Source organism: Podarcis gaigeae (genome assembly GCF_964106915.1).
Source record: "Podarcis gaigeae genome assembly, chromosome: 13".
NCBI lineage: Eukaryota > Metazoa > Chordata > Lepidosauria > Squamata > Lacertidae > Podarcis > Podarcis gaigeae.
Genome location: NC_139689.1, coordinates 28,795,209 through 28,811,110, shown reverse-complemented (window position 1 = coordinate 28,811,110; position 15,902 = coordinate 28,795,209). Strand labels below are relative to the sequence as shown.

The following is a 15,902-nucleotide window of genomic DNA, read 5'->3' as shown; positions in this document are numbered from 1 at the left end:
TGTGTGTATCTTTTGATCTCTTCCAGATAACAGACAGCACATTAATCCAGCTCTCCATACATTGTCCACGGCTTCAGGTTTTGGTGAGTCTTCAAGAGTCCCGTCCCGTCCCCCCCCCCCCCAATCATGGATTTTAAGCACGTTGTTAACTGCATTTCTAAATTATTTGCCAAGCAGAAAAGAAAATGAGGTAGTCCCCTGAGATGTGGAATTCAGGGTATTGAAATTCATGAACCCCTAAATAATGTGCTTGTATGCAAAGCTCTGTGAGATAGGTCATCTGTTGTTTAAGCTTTACGGATCTGGATAGGAAGAAGAACTGAGAATGACTTGCCCAAAACAATGTGGTAGAGCCAGAGTTTCAAATTTAGTGCTTTTCTCTCAGCTGCAGAATTTTGGGTCATTAAAAAAGCTCAAAGTTGTGAGTGTGATTATGAAGGCAACAGGTTGTTTAAGAAGCAACTCCTGAATGTGCTACCTTCTAGTCTGTCATTGACATAATGGATCTGTGAACAGGACAGCAGCTTTGTCAACAAGACAGCCCAGCTTTTAGAGCTGGTCTAGCATGGTAGCTAAGATATATGAGCCAGAAAGTTTCTTGATCTCAAATACTGCCTCAGCTAACCCCTTGAAACATGGTTCAACCATATCTGGGATGTGGCTATTTCAGAGAGACTAACAGGGCTTAAGAGGGTCACAACAAGTGTTGTAAAGAGAGACACCTTTAATGAAACCCGGCCCCCCTTCTTTTCATATGCAAGGGAAATAGCAAACTTTCCCCACTAATTTTGCAACCATGTATGCGGAGAGCCTACATTGACCATTAATGTTTTAAGATTGTGTAAAATGACGCTATGAATTCAATACTATGTTTATTATTCTTTTTCTTGTGAACACTGTATTAAATTTTAGTTAATCAATAATAATAAAAAGCACTCTCTCAGCTATGGATTTGCTAGGTGACCCTGAGCCAAACCACCATCTCTTGGCTTCTGTCCCTCTCTAGCTGCAATATAGATGGATAATAATAATAATAGGATTGTTGCAAGGTTTCGTGAGATAATTTGAGGTGCCTTGACCACTAATTAAACACTTTTCGTTATTAAAATACAAATAACTTGGAGTTTAGAAGAGAACTAACTATAGACACACAGCACAAAGCAAGTGAACTTGGAGTGACTTGGAGAATCAGTAGGCCAGGGAGGGGGAACCTTGGGCCTGGGGGCCAAATGTGGCCCTCCAGACGTATCTGTCTGGCCCTTGGGACTCTCCCTAGGATACACACCTCACTGGCGTTGCTTTTGCACTCCAAGTGTTTTTGCCTGACTAAAATGTGTCCCTGAAGTCTAATAATGCTGCCTCTTGCTTGTCTAGATGGAGGATAAAGAGGAGTGTGTGAGTTTGTGTAGAAACTAGCCTACTGTACAGAGGTAACATTTACGTCCACTGCTCCTCCCACTTTTGCCTCTGGCCCCACCCTCCACTGCCATGTGGCCCTCGGAAGGTTCCTCAGGAGAGAGTGGGGAAAGTTCCCCACCTCTGCAGTAGGCAATGGAGAGGGCTGAGGAAGCAGGGATTCAGAGAGAAGGGGAAGCTCTTCCCAGCAGCATGGCACATCATAGGTCGCTGGGGCTGGGGGCTCGTCTGATGAGGAGAGCATCCATGAATCCAACAAATCTGTAAGCCCAGGTTTGGAATACTGTGGTCCTACAGTCACAGATGTTGCTGGATAATTTCTTCAGCTGAAGATAACTTAGGAATACATCAAGTTCTGCGCTTCCAGGCTGGGGTAGCTCCACCATCTTGAAGTGACTTCATAATAACACCTTTGCAAATGCTGCCTGCTTCTTTCTCCTTTGCTTTCGCTTTGTTCCCTTTGTGGCGGCAGAGTTTATCGCACTGTGAGCTGATCACTGACGATGGGATTCGCCACCTGGGCAACGGTGCCTGCGCCCACGACCGCCTGGAGGTGATTGAGCTGGACAACTGCCCTTTGATTACAGACGCCTCCTTGGAGCACCTCAAGAGCTGCCACAGCCTGGAGAGGATAGAGTTGTACGACTGTCAACAGATTTCACGGGCTGGAATCAAGAGACTCAGGGTAAAAAATAAGGCATTTATTTAAGTAGGCACAAGTGCACGCTTTGCTAGTTCCTGGGCACATTTGACTCCTTTCAGAAGATGATGCTGGGGAAGCCCAGTGGGGTTTTATGTTAAATCCACACCACCTCCCTACGCCCTGCTAAGACTAAGGACATGCTGGCTAGTACATCAAAGTCTTAAGTTTGTTTTGAGGGGAGTGAGAAAGAACTTCACAGGTAGCCCTCTGTGGTGTCAATGTGGGAATTATCTGCAGAGTTCTCCCAGGGGCCCATTAACAACTGGGAACTTTCAACCAGGAAATTCTCCACCTTAGAGAAGGCCGAGTCTGTCTCTCATTCACAATACGTAGCCTCTTTTCCAAGTCACTTTGCTCAGATCCTGTGCACCCTCAACTATTATGAGAGAACTTTGGTATTCACTCTTTCCAGTGGCCAGACTGAGCAGGTCAAGAGTTGCAGCTTCTGTGGCCCTTTATAACTCCTTGTCTAAATCCACAAATATATTCAGACTTTCCTAATATTTAAGCTAAGAAATTTGGTTTTTCCTGGACATAGAAATGATATATTTATTTCTGGTGTAGTGGGGGAGGGCACACAATATACTCAGCCTCTTGTTGGACTGCAATAGGAAGAGGCAGATCCTAAGTGAGGCCTACAAATCTTCAATATGTTAGAAGCCTATATAGAATTAAGGGGTTCCCTTCACTGGCCAGCAGAACAGTGGCGGGCTAGGAAGAAAACAGGCAAATGTTGATATGCCACTTACAGTGTGGGGAAAAGGGTGGGAAGAATGAGGGGGAAACCAACACCTTCCCTGAAATGTCTCCCCGTTCCTTACGGAGATCTGCTTTGCAACTCATGAGCCCAGCGTCCTTCTGTGTGCAACCCGTGCTCTCCCCCACCTTTCTGATTTTTTTTTTCTGAATGGGGAAATATATGTGTTTGTCTTTTCAGACCCACTTACCCAATATTAAAGTCCACGCCTACTTCGCACCCGTGACCCCACCACCATCTGTGGGGGGCAGCAGACAGCGCTTCTGCAGATGCTGCATCATCCTATGACGCGGGAGCCAATCTACCTTGTGCAAAACAAAAACTGAGTATTTAAATTACCCTTCTAGAAGTAACAGTGGACACCAGTATCTCCACACGACAAAAGTGATGCCGGTGGTCTCTCGCGAGGGCCTTTTGAAAAGAAAGCAAAGCAGGGGGAGCTGGTCGCAGAAGTTTCTTCCCGATTTTGCCCCATAAGCCACACACAAAAACACACACACTGCAGTATATGCACCCACTCTCACCTACTTCTTCCAGCAAACTGAAGGACCTTGGAGTTTAGGAGCTGGATCAGTGGGCTCCTTCTCTCTCTCTCTCTCCCCCTTTTTTCTCTCTTGTAGGTGGATTGGTATTATTATGAACCATTCCTACTGGGCATGCTCAGAAGAAATCATGGGGAGGTGGGTGGGAGAGAAAGTGGGGAGGTAGGGGATCATCACGCACATCTGAAGAACTGCTGTTGCTGGGGGGGGCGGGAGGGGAGAGGGTCGTTCTTTTGACATTGGAAACAGCAAACTGGACAAACCCTTCGATGCAAGTGTGGAAGCAGCGGTGATAACCAAGGAAGGGAACAAAATAAGACGTTGAATCTTCACCACCACTGTCCAGAGAGGAGAAAAACGTAAAACCTTTAAAAGCCCATGGTTATATTTTTTACTTTTTAAAAATCATCATCCTTGTGTTAGGGAATGTTGAAACAGCAGCCATTGTGAGACATTGATTCCTGCGCTTCTGTGCTTCCTCGTTTTCTGTGCCGGCACATCCACGGAGCATGCTCAAGTTGAAGGTTCAGCGGTTTCTCTTCCATGTTTCCATAGCATTTGGCTCAGAGGCTTCCTAGATTGTTGTGACGATAAAGCTAGAAATCTGTAACGTCAGGTCTGATTTATTTTCTTTTGTTTTGTTTTTCTCTCTCTCTCTTCCTTCTTCAGTATCTCCAGGTTTTCGGGGGGTTTTTTTATTTATTTAAGAAAACCATTCTGAGATTGTATGAAATGACTGAACATAAAATATATGTTAAGCTATTTTCCTTTTTAAAAGGTGTATTTTACCACCAGGAGGCTAGGGCGAGCTTTGAAATCACAGCTGTGAAATGGGATGAAGTTCTGAAAGCAAAATTGCTTCTATAGAGAGTCTTCTCTAGGTTCTTTTAACCCATAACACAGTCCAAGTGGGGCTCATAGCATCCTGTGTGTTCAAAGGTAACCCCGTCGAAGAACAATGTGTAGCACAAATGGGAAATGGCACACAGCTGTGCTGTTCTATTTATTTGCCATAGTAATGCAATGGTATCAGAGCCACCTCTGAAAATCTGTCTTTATTTGATGTGGGGTTCTTGGCACCATCGCTAGACCTGTGTGTCTTCCCCTACAAGTCAGTTACCACCCTGATAGGGAAGTTGGCCAGATTCTTCCACTTCAGCATTAAATAACTGTATGTTTTCTTTCTTCAAAAGCACCGGAGCCATTTTTTTATGCCTTGCAGGGCCAGGTTGGGTAGCTGTTTTTATTTCTGGGTGGGTTTTTAAAGCTCTTGTGGGCAGAGGCACAGCACCAGATCAGTTTCCTCCAGTTTGAATGATTCCAGCATTTTGGTCGCCTGTTGCCCTTCCCATCACAAGTTGCCCTTCCCGCCTTAACAGTTCCCAAACACAGTTTTTCTTAATAGCACCTGCCGATTTGGCTGTTGTACAGAAAGCACAGGGGAACCCTTCATAATGAGAATTCTGTCCCAAGAAATCTGGCTTCCTTGCTGATGTACAATCCTTTGCTCTGCTTGTGAGCACATCCACATTTGCTAAGGAGTGGTTTGTTTTGTTTTTTTAATTATCCTGTTGCCAGTCCACTTCTGATCTGCTGCTTTGTTTTCAACTGTGCTGGCTTCTGACTGTCCAAAGCATGGCTTGTAAAACAACTTTCCCACTGCACTTTGGTTGGATTCAAAAGCTCGATTGTCTAGAGTAAAAGATAGTTTCTTTTTTTTTATTAAAAAAAAAAAGACCACCACGGTAACAGCAGTGCTCATGAGGATTTTTAAGGCAGATTGTGAGGCTTTGTAGGAAACGCATGCTCTGTTTCACTCTTGGCCTAAATGTTTTTAAGTGTCAGGGTCCCCATCCAAAGCAGGAACCCAGCACAAATTGCACAAATCGTATGAGCTGGTCTCAGAGATATAATGGGACAGGTGTCTGGCCCAGACAGCATCCTAGGTGCTGGATGATGAGATTAGGTATTCACTAATTTTCTGTTGTCCCGCCAAGATCACAGACCTCAGACAATTGTAGCTATAATTGGGGAAGGGCCTGGAGAACAGCTCTGTTTTATGGAAATTGTCCTGTGAAATGTTCTCTGCATTTTCCCAAAGCAGTAATCACGATTTCTTTTGATTCCAGAGGATTTGTGTTTTCTCAGTACTCCCAGAGAAACATATTTACACAGCAATCTTTGGTTTCTCAAACACACCTGTGTTATATTTCCCAAACCTACCAATGGGGCTTTTCACAAGGCCTTCCAGCAGTTCAGACTGCGACCAAAGATCTGAAAAGGCGAAACCTGTTTTTAAAATAATGCATTTTCCCCTTCCTTCCTTCCCCCAAAATCTTTTTTAAAACTTTTGATCTTCTTTCTTCCACCCAGATATCTACTGATGATCCTTGTGAGTTTTGTGTCTTAAAAAAACCCACACATTTTATGGACTCCAGCATAGAAATATGGTTGATAGTCTTCCCCGCCCATCTATGATTCGTGCATCTCGTTTCTAAAACTTGGCAGCATAATTCCATCTTTCAAATTCCAAACATCATTGTGGCAATTGCTGACATTGTGGAAACAACTCACTGTTGCAATGTTACTGAACCTCATGAACAAGCCAGGAGTGTGTGTTTGTTCGTGTGCGTGTGCTGCCAGCTTGTCAGTGTTCAGCACAGCTCTTGAAAGTAGAACCTTCCTCTAGGAATGGAAGGAGGGGAGTAAAAGCTTGAGTGCAGTCCATCCAACTTTATTCCAGTGCAAGCTGCTTGAAACGAATGGGAATTGTAGAGCAGCAGTGCTTGCTGCATTGCATGCAGTGTATTTGCATTTGTTCGATCGTAAGTAGTGGTTCTCCCTAAGGGCTGCCTTTAATCTCATGCACGTCATGTTGTGGAAACCGCTTACTCACAGTCGCGCACCACTGAGGGGTGTCCGTGTGTGGGAATATTTCATTCATATGGACAGGTCTAGTTGCAGGATTGTTTTCACCAAATCCATCTCCAGATCGAAGCATTCAGCCTCCCCAACTAGGTGGAATAGCACCTCAGGGCAACTGTCTGCATGCCACTCTAAATGTGTGAAATGGACCTTAATTTGCCAGCAGTTCGTTTCCCAACATAGAGAAGTTGAGACCAAAGTGACGGTGCCGTGTTATTTTCAGGGGAAGGGCAGAACAGAAAGATAACTTGATTCATATCACTTGATTGAGAATTTTTTAAGCCAATAATCAAATCCTTCTCTTCCCCTCCACCCTTGTCAGTGTATTTATTAATAACATCAATAAACCACATTTTTCTAAGCTTGTCTTGTTAAAAGAATGGCTTCTGCATAGGATGAGAGCTCCCTGTGTTCTTGTCTTCTGGTGTTCAGTCCTAGGTACTTCCTTTTATTACGCATTGAGACAGCTGTGTCTCTTGGGGAAGGGTAAATAAACATAGCCACCTTCGAAGAAGGCCGAGTTCCCCTTCACTGCAACCATGCTGATCCATAGAGGTGCAATGAGAGAGACCTGGGTTCCCATTTTTAATTGTGTGCACCCAGTGAGGTGTCAGCCACATGCCAGATTAGCTGCAAAAATGCTCAGAAGGGGTTCCCTTTGTTTGTTAGATTGACCCTGAAGGCTTACAATGTAAAGCAGTTCCCCATGACATGTGCAGAAAACCCACTTTACTTGCACGAAACCTGCAAGTAAACAATGGCAGATTTAATTTTTCAAGCCTTCTGAGCTCAGCGAGTACAAAAAGCACAATAACTTCTTATTGAGCCAAGGCCCCCCAGAAGCAACCATACCCATCTGTTAGCATGGATGGCTTGATGCAAGAATTAGCTGTGATTGTCAAGAATGCCTTTTCAGAGGCAAATATAACAGATGTTGGGAATAAACAGAAGGGCCATTGCCTCAGTGGGAGCATCTGGCTGCTGCTTTTTGGGACAGATTAATCAGATCATATTTTTATTATACATAATTTTGGAAGTAGTAATGTGTATTAACTCCCTGTGTATTAACTGACTGTTCGATACATACAGTGAGTTCTGGAAGTGCACTGTGTCATTAAAATGCCCCATTTTGTAAGGGACTCTATTTTTGTGATAAAATAATTGTCTGTCCTCCACTGCCTGGTTGCTGGTGATCAGTTGGGGTGGGGAAAGACAAGGGGCAGAGAGCTGCATTTGATAGTCAAAGTGCTAGGATCAATGGGAAGGCTGAGTGTTGAAGAAACACAGCGAGAATTTAATAGCCTTGTGGCCAAAGTCTGTTCTAACCAGATGTGCCAAATCCATAATTACATGGAAGATGCCATTTTCTGTGCTCTCACAAATTCCAGCTACAGCAGCTCGCCCTGATTACCGAGTATATGAAGAGTGCTGTTGTCAGAAGGCCATTGCGATCACTCTTAATTTTTACTCTTTACCTTCCTCGCCTTTTGGAAATCATGAAAACTCCAGATTTCAAAACTTAACAGCCTTGCCATTGGCTTCTCCTGTACCTGAACCATATTAAGTTGTACACGGTGAAAGCTATGTTTGTTGTAAGCCTTCTGCTGTATCCTGTTGCATATTATGACAAGCTTGAGACCAGAGTGAAGGCAACGGGAATGAAGTTAACATCATCAACCAGGTTCTCTGAAGAACCTCAAGCTTTGGAGGAATGCTGGATCAACAGAATTCGTTAGATTTCAAGGTACAATAATCCAGCCACTGGTCGCAATTCTGAAACCATTCCCACAGTGGCTATTACTATGAACTCCAGGCGGGTATTTGTTTCCCCTCTTTTAATCTGAATATGGTAGGCATGGCTGGCCCATGGTATTATGTGATTCGACAGGTGTTGGGGAGGGAATTGTATGACATGGTTGCTTACACAGTAATGTTCTGTTTTCAGAGAGAAGGAGCATAGTAAGAGCCCTTAATTTGTGATCTAATCTTTTGGTTACGTTTGGGATGATTAGCGTTCAGAAATAATTGTATTAGACATATTAAGGATGCTGCTGGTATTCCACAGGCTGGATGTTTGATAGTTAAATACTAAATTTCATTCGCACTGAGAGCCCTACAGTAGAATTGATTGTACCACCCACTATCAGGAAACCTCTGGCACAGTAACTATAATGTGAACACTTTTTATTAAACAAACCCCATCATTCTTGGTGTGTTTAAAGGAATGTTGTGCTTTTCAAATTATTTTTAGGATTGCCCTCACATGTGACTCCTAATTTCTTACTCAAAAATTTAAAAGAAACACAATTCCTGATCGCTGCAGTGCAGTTCTTCTCACATTCCATGTGATGTTGAGCAGTTTTAAAAGCCAGCATATCTTCAAACGTTTTTATTAACAAGGCCCTCCATTTCTTCATAAAAAATTATATTGGATGCCCAGGTTGGAACCTTGCCATTCAGCCCCCATAACTATAATACAGAGATATCTGTAAAATACGACTTTCATGATCCTGTAAACTGTGTTTTCACCTTTCCTGGACACTTGATTGTGAATATAATAATGTCAATTAACAAAAAGTAAAGCAAATATAAATATATATGTAGCTCAATCTTTTCTTTTTCTGTCCATGTTACAATATTGTGACTTTGGCTAAGTTTGTAATGTGGGAAAATGGTCACGAAAAGAAAAGAAAAAGTTTGCAAATTGCAACTGTGAAGGGTCCTGCGGTGAGAACTTTGTTTCTATGATTTGTTTTTGTTCCTGCGGCAGAATTTTTTGTGACCTTTAAGTAGGCCCAGAATAATAATCTTGAGATTTCTTTTGAGAGTCATTTTGTGAATAAGCCGTTATTATATATTTGATGGGAGCTGTAATACTAGTACTCTAGGTGAAATACTAAGTTTAAGGATTGTATCCATCCACCATGTACCATAGCGATTAGAGCTGTTTGCACAAGTGATCCTCATTTTTGCACTGGGGGTTGCGTTCCGGACCTCCCCCCCAAGCCCACTCCACCCTTTTTTGTGACATCTTTATGACATTTTTGGGCTACTTCCGGGTTCAGCGTCCTGCATGTGCGCACGGTCATGTGTCCTTTGGACGTGCCTAACTAGGTCATTGCCTGTATATGAGATGGTTTGCATAATCAAATGTGCTCATGCCACCACTCAAAGCCCACTAAGACTGGAAACCACAATACTGTGTTTAAAAGACTTGTGTCTATGAGAACATAAAATGAGCCCATCTGGTCCAGCATCCAGTTGCCACGGATGCCTGGAGGAAAGCTGCAAGCGACCTAAGCATAAACAAGAGTTCCCTCTTCTCTCCTGCCTCACCCCAGGTTTCAGCAACAGAAGCATTGGTGCCTCCATCCATGAAGGCAGAGCATAGTCATCATGGCTAGTAGCCATGTATAACTGTATCCTTCATGAATTCACCCAGTCTTCTTTCGAAGGGGTTACAGTGAAGTGATCCCAAGGAGCACTTTCACACCAAATTGTGCTCGTAGCATATTTTCACCTGGGACCTGCTCTCAGTCTCAGGTCCTTGGCAAGTTTGTGTCCTTATGATATGTGTGTCCCATTCATGCTTTATATGTAGTGGTGTGTGCTTAAAATACCGTAACTGGAGTGCGCACTTCAAATACAAGACTGGGAGATTGTAATGGTTCTTGTAACTGAGGCTATAAATCAGTTTAGTCAAGCTTGTGCACTCAGCAATGCCTTGCCAGGTTATTAGAAGATTTCCCGTATGTGGAAGGGGAGAAATTCCAGGTCACAAGTGTGGTTGCACAAGTACATTAAAAATAGCCACTCTTGATTACTTTATAATTCTGTTACTGTTCCCCTATAGTGTGGAAGGATTAAAAACCATTAAAAAACACACCCAGCTGGTAACAGATGGCAGTAAATCACAGCTGTTTAATATAAAAAGGCATAGACAAATACATCAAAATACAAATAGATTAATACTAATACATGACAAATGCTTTAAGCAGTATAAAGGCATATACCTTTCTTGGAAAAAGACATTTGAAAGCTAGTGGTTTGGAATAGTTTGTGTTTCTGGTCTACAGATCAAGTGCAACATTGGAGTTCGTAACCATTGGCACAATCCTATGCAACTTCGTGAGTGAGCCCCATTGATTTCAGTGGGGCTTTCTTCCAGGTAAGTATGTAGAATTGCAGCTTAAAGCTTCCGTTAGATTTTTATGAACCACCTCCTTTCAATGTTTGATTGGCTTTCCTCCTCAATAAAACTGACACACAGAAATTGACATCCAGACTCCTGTAACTGGATAGCACCAGACAAACAAGCCTGGCTATTAAAGCGACCTCGCTATATCCTGAAAGTTAGAATACATACTGGAGGTCAAGCATTTGGTGTTTTAAGAAATGTGCCATTAACCAATTCTCATTCTGCCAAGTGTGCAGCTGTCCCACCCATCTTCTCCAATTGTGATGATGATACATCTCTCCAGCTTGACATTCTAACTACAGATTGTCCTGCCCAGCAGAAACTCAGTGAACCAGTTTAACATGCATGCACACTAAAACTGTTGTCAAGCACTTTGGGGAAGGGGTGGTGGTGTCTCCTTCGCACATACAATTGGCCTCTGCTTGCAGGGGGCAAACTATTCAGTAGACTGTGCCCTGTGGTAAGTTGGGCTGTGAGCAGGAGCTGGAGAAGTTCTGAGCAAGCTACACTGGTAATCTCTGCCTTGTGGTACTGCTTGAAGATTAAAGATGTCCTTGTGCCTGAGAACTGATTAATTATACCACATAAAGGATAGCAGTGTAAGCATTTAGATAGCTAGGAGACCTCTTACACTCCCAGCTAGATCCCTGGTGCCCATCTGTGCAGTGGGCGTTGTCAGGAAGCTGTTGCTCCCAAGACCTCATGTCAGATGCAGGTCAGCCATTCTGAAAATCGTTATGTCAGGACAACATATTCCAAAAAACAGCCGTATGTATTTTGCAACAGTTCTGCTAACCATTTACTGACACCGTGCTGGAACTTCAATACTGTAGCAAAAGCCTGTGAGGTTTTTTTTTATTATTATTTATTTAAAAAAACCCTTTTAATTTTATCCTATACAGCCTATACATAAATATATCTTCCTTGGATACTTTCTCGTGTATAACTGACATCTCTGCTGCCTCCTTTATCAAGAAAAAGCATGTTTGCTCATCCTGCTTGCTCATCAACTTGCTTCCCACCCTCTTATTGCAAATTTCAGGTGCAAGATGGAAAGTTGTTTCTGTGTTCAGTTTGGATGCAGATCTCTGTTGCTACAAACAAAAGCCAGTTTGGTCCTTCAGCTCCAGATCTTGAAGAGTTCAGCCTTGCAAAATCTTGCGTTCAATGAGATACAGTGAACTTGTGGTTTTTAGTAACTATATATATATATTATTATTATGCTTGCTTCTGCATCCGTTTGCTCCTCATCTTCTTGGAGGCCAGCGTCGTGTCATCTTCTAGAAGGTCCGGGTCTATTTTAGAACTAAGTGATAACCTTCTGTGTTCTGTGCTGTAATGACACACAACACAAATTAGTCATTTTCCAAGTGTTTCTTACTCATCCAGTGAATGGGTGGCTTTCATATATTTTCATACATATGGATCCAGGGGGTAAGAACTATTAGCTTGGGGGTTCTAGCTGCCACTCCAGGGAAGCTACCTGCACTTCTTGACTAGGCTAGACTGGGCTTGTTAGAGATCATTTCAAAGTGGGTGGTTTGGGGCCAACTCTGGCATTTTGTGAGCCCTTGTGCAAGATCCAGCAAAGGAGTGTTCTGTTCCCTTGCCCAAGCAATTCAGCTAATACCAACTATTTGCCACCACATTTTAAGTTTCTAACATGTGGAATGGCAAATTGAGGTGAGGAGTAGCTTGAAGAAGGCCTTCAAACTATGATTTGAACTCAGATCCCTGTTCCTATAATCACTAATGTCATATATTGTAAACCAAACTGAATATATGGCATTTTCCCCTGGGACCACCTTCAAATGGGCTGCTCGCTTTAGGGTTCTTCTGCCCCCGCATTTCCAAAACACCTCATTTTGATTTTTTCAGGGTGAGGAAGCCATGTTAGTCCACTACACCGAAAGTATAGGGAAGAGCCTTTGAGAGACTAGCATTTATTGTGGCAAAAGGATTTGTCCACTAAACCCCCCTTAGAAAGAATTATCCTTAGTTGGAAAACACATCTGTCTATGCACAAAGATGATTTGCAAACTGAGTGCATGTGATACAGCACCCTTGTTGGACTAAATGAGTCTGACTCAGATCAGTGCCTGCATGGAAGACTGACTAAAAATCTGCCTTCATGGTGGAAGAAAGGCAGGAGAGAAACTGCTAAAAACAAAAATGCTAAAGAGACTTGTAGCTTCCTTTAAAGACTTAACAAATTAATGTGGCACAAGCTTTTGTGAACAATTGTCTTATGTGTCAGATTTTCATCAATTTCTCCTTAATCCTGTGTCTCCATGTTTTGCCCCCCCCCCAATGTTTTCACAACAAATGATTTGTCTTGTAAGGTGGTGCCACAAGATTCTGCTCATTTTTACAGGGAAGCTCACCTACCTTTTGTTACAGCTGCTACAAAGGATGATTCGTCTGGAAGATTTCTGACCATCTGTGGCAACCCAGGAGAGAACAACAAGGCAAGGTTAGAAGCTGGCCAGACCCCTAGGAGCAGGTTTAAAGTCAACTTGGAGATTCTGGGCTTGTGTAAGAAAAGCACCCCAGAGACCTCAGGCCGTCTGAGTGGCAGATGGCCATGATGTGTCAAAAGAGATAGCAGGCAAGCGTAAGACCCGGTGGCACTCTGAATGTAACAGGTGCATGTAAGTGTACGTGCACAGTGTTAGTTTTTGAAAATAGATTTATGCAAATTTAATCTGACTTGAGAGTTTAGTTTGAATGCTTAAGGGTTCTTAGATGGGGCTTGTAAAGTTTAGCGCTGCTTCCGAACTTGTAGAGTTGAAGATGACCCTGAGGATCATCTAGATTCTAGTCTATCCCCTTGAAATACAGGAATATGCAGCTGTCCCTTACGGGGGATTGAACCCATAACCTTGGCATTATCAGCGCCAGGCTCTAACCAACTAAGTTATCCAGCTGATCATAAGAATGTGGCTTATTCAGGTCTTCTGCACCAGACATTCGATGGTTGAAATATCAACTCACCAGCCTCTGTCCTGCCTGCAAACTAATAAGGGGATAATACTGATCTACACAGGGTTTTGGTAATGTTTATGGAAGCACACTCTTTAAACAAAACAAAAAAAAAACATTCCTGTGTTGTAGCAACAGTGTTGGATACAGTAAAATGGTTTCATGTGAAGGGAAGTTCCATTTCTAAACATGCTCCAGGTTGCTGCAAGGTCAGTTGTAGCTCCCTGGTTCATGCTTCTGAAATGCACTTTGGGGTTCCTGTGGCAAAACACTGGGCCAAGGCAGCTCTACAGCTTCTGGCCCCTTTCCGAAGGAGGCCATGGTATTAGGCTTGAAAATAAGGCTCATACCTGATCGTTGACAAGGATGTGAATTCCTGTCGGCCCCTGCCTGGAAACCTGCTGAATCTGGTTGGCTGGGAGGCTGAGCAGTTCTGCCAGTTTATTGGTCAGCTCGCTGGCGGTCAGCTCTTCCAGATACAATTCCTGGTACAGGGCTTTGGGGAAAGGAAAAGGAAAACCCCACACTTTAAAACAAAGGGGATTGAAATTTGTGCCTCCAAAAACAAATGTTCAGGCCAAACACAAACATCAAAACGTTAGTATTGCTGCCAGGGAGGGTGTGCAAGTCCTTTGTGGGATGTTTTAAAATGTCATTTAAAAGCAAAGAGGTTTTTCCTGTCCACTGGCAGGTGCGAATATATGGAGCCAGATAAAGGTCTCTAATTCTAAACTTGGGAAAGTAACACTGACTTACCAGACGCTTCATTTGGAGAGACATTCCCACTTGTTTCTACCTCCCTGGACACGTAAAGGATGAGCCGAGGGCGCACACACCTGAGGGGAGGCAAAGTTTTGTAGCCCACCAATGCATAGTAAGATGGCGTAGTGCAAAGATTGAGAATTTATGACCCTCTAGGGTTAATGCAGAGTAGTTTTCCCACTGCACTAAACACCATCCCCAGGGCTTTGCCCTGTAAGGGAAACCCATTAGTGTTGTAGCCACCCACGCCTCTCTAAGGGGTGTTCCACAAGTGGGGCACCACCACAGAGAAGGCCCTGTTTAAGGTTCCCATGCCACCAGCAGCATCCTGCCCTTGGGACCACCATCTAGTGTAACCCAGTGACATCACCCTCTATACTGGTCTAGATGGCAGCTGCTGGTCACATCTTAGATGACATTTGCCCTAAAGGTTCCCTAGCTGGTGCCGGAGGCACCTTAACAAATGAGATGATGCCCCATGCATCACCTGGAGCTCCTTGGAGATGCAAATTTAATGATAAAAAGGGCCTACCAGATTACAGCCCAGAGATTTCCCTTTAACCTTTGAAATGCAGCTAGGTGGTGAGTCAGCTGTGGTGCCTTCCACCTGCTCCTTTTGTTCCCATTCCCATTTCCCCACTTGCTCTTTGAGTCCTGCTTGCTTCAGCAGGCCAGAGAAGGTTGTAGGGTAGAAGAAGCCACAGCTGCCTTCTCTGATTCAACAAACATGAAGCTGGGTTGAATAATTGGCTAGACCGAGAATCATAGATGGTCCCTCGGGGTTCTTTCCACCCCCCTGCAGTGCAGCTGTCCGATGCGAGGATTGAACCTGCAACCTTGACATTAGCAGCAGCACAAGCTAACCAACTAACGCAGACATAATCCTGATAGAGTTCAATGGGACTTTCTCCCAAGTAAGTGTGTCGAAGATTGCAGCCTGACCCTTTGTGTATGTTTTATCAACACTAAGCTACTTTGAGGACTTCTTTACAAAATGTAATAATAATATTCTTCCCTTTAGCTTTGCCCCCCCCCCTCCAATTTTAACTGAGGGGAAAATTAACATAATTCCATACCTGGCCTTTAGCGCATTTGAGAGTCTGATTCCATCTGCTGTTCCACAGATCTGCACAAGGTCCGTGCGTGAGAGCCTGAGCAAGTCAGCTCCTGCGGGAGGAAGTTAGAGAGAGGAATCTGTTGGCAAAATGGTCCCTGCTCAGAATTTGCCCTGAAGTTGTAAAATCCACGGTGCATCTTCCTGGGACAGCAGTGGGAGCAAAATAACTTGGAATCATAGAGTTGGAAGGGACCACAAAGATTATGTAGTCCAACCCCTTGAAATTCAGGAATCTTTCACCCATTCTGGGCGACCCTGAGATTTGAGAGTCTTATGCTCTACCAAATGAGCTTTTGGGGGCTCAAGACAGAGTTGGCCCAGTGTCAATTCTGATGCTTTTGTCCAGCCCATCACAGCTTCAGGAAGGCTCACTCCACAATGTGCCTTGGAGTTAATTTCCTCCACCCCTTAAAATATTTCCAGGGTGTCAGGGACTGGCACAGCCAATTAATTTGTGACTATATGATACCATCAATGTACCTGGCGCTTTACATTGTCAC

The 15,902-nt window shown here is 43.6% G+C and overlaps 2 protein-coding genes across 6 annotated transcripts in view; one reads left to right on the top strand and one right to left on the bottom strand.

Moving 5' to 3' along the window:
- The window catches only part of FBXL20 (F-box and leucine rich repeat protein 20), a 64,641-nt gene extending 55,701 nt beyond the window's left edge, over positions 1 to 8,940 (top strand). For all 4 annotated transcript variants that reach the window (XM_083708807.1, XM_083708806.1, XM_083708808.1 and 1 more), the window contains 3 exons: positions 27 to 83; positions 1,889 to 2,101; positions 3,057 to 8,940. In XM_083708807.1, the coding sequence (XP_083564933.1) occupies positions 27 to 83; positions 1,889 to 2,101; positions 3,057 to 3,164 (378 nt within the window). In that variant the 3' untranslated portion in view covers positions 3,165 to 8,940. The remainder of the gene's footprint in view (positions 1 to 26; positions 84 to 1,888; positions 2,102 to 3,056) is intronic.
- Positions 5,147 to 15,902, bottom strand: part of LOC310829801 (transcription factor CP2-like protein 1) — a 34,039-nt gene continuing 23,283 nt past the window's right edge. For both annotated transcript variants that reach the window (XM_083708761.1, XM_083708762.1), the window contains 5 exons: positions 15,362 to 15,452; positions 14,280 to 14,359; positions 13,874 to 14,019; positions 12,930 to 12,981; positions 5,147 to 11,874 (listed from right to left, as the gene is read on the bottom strand). In XM_083708761.1, the coding sequence (XP_083564887.1) occupies positions 11,837 to 11,874; positions 12,930 to 12,981; positions 13,874 to 14,019; positions 14,280 to 14,359; positions 15,362 to 15,452 (407 nt within the window). In that variant the 3' untranslated portion in view covers positions 5,147 to 11,836. The remainder of the gene's footprint in view (positions 11,875 to 12,929; positions 12,982 to 13,873; positions 14,020 to 14,279; positions 14,360 to 15,361; positions 15,453 to 15,902) is intronic.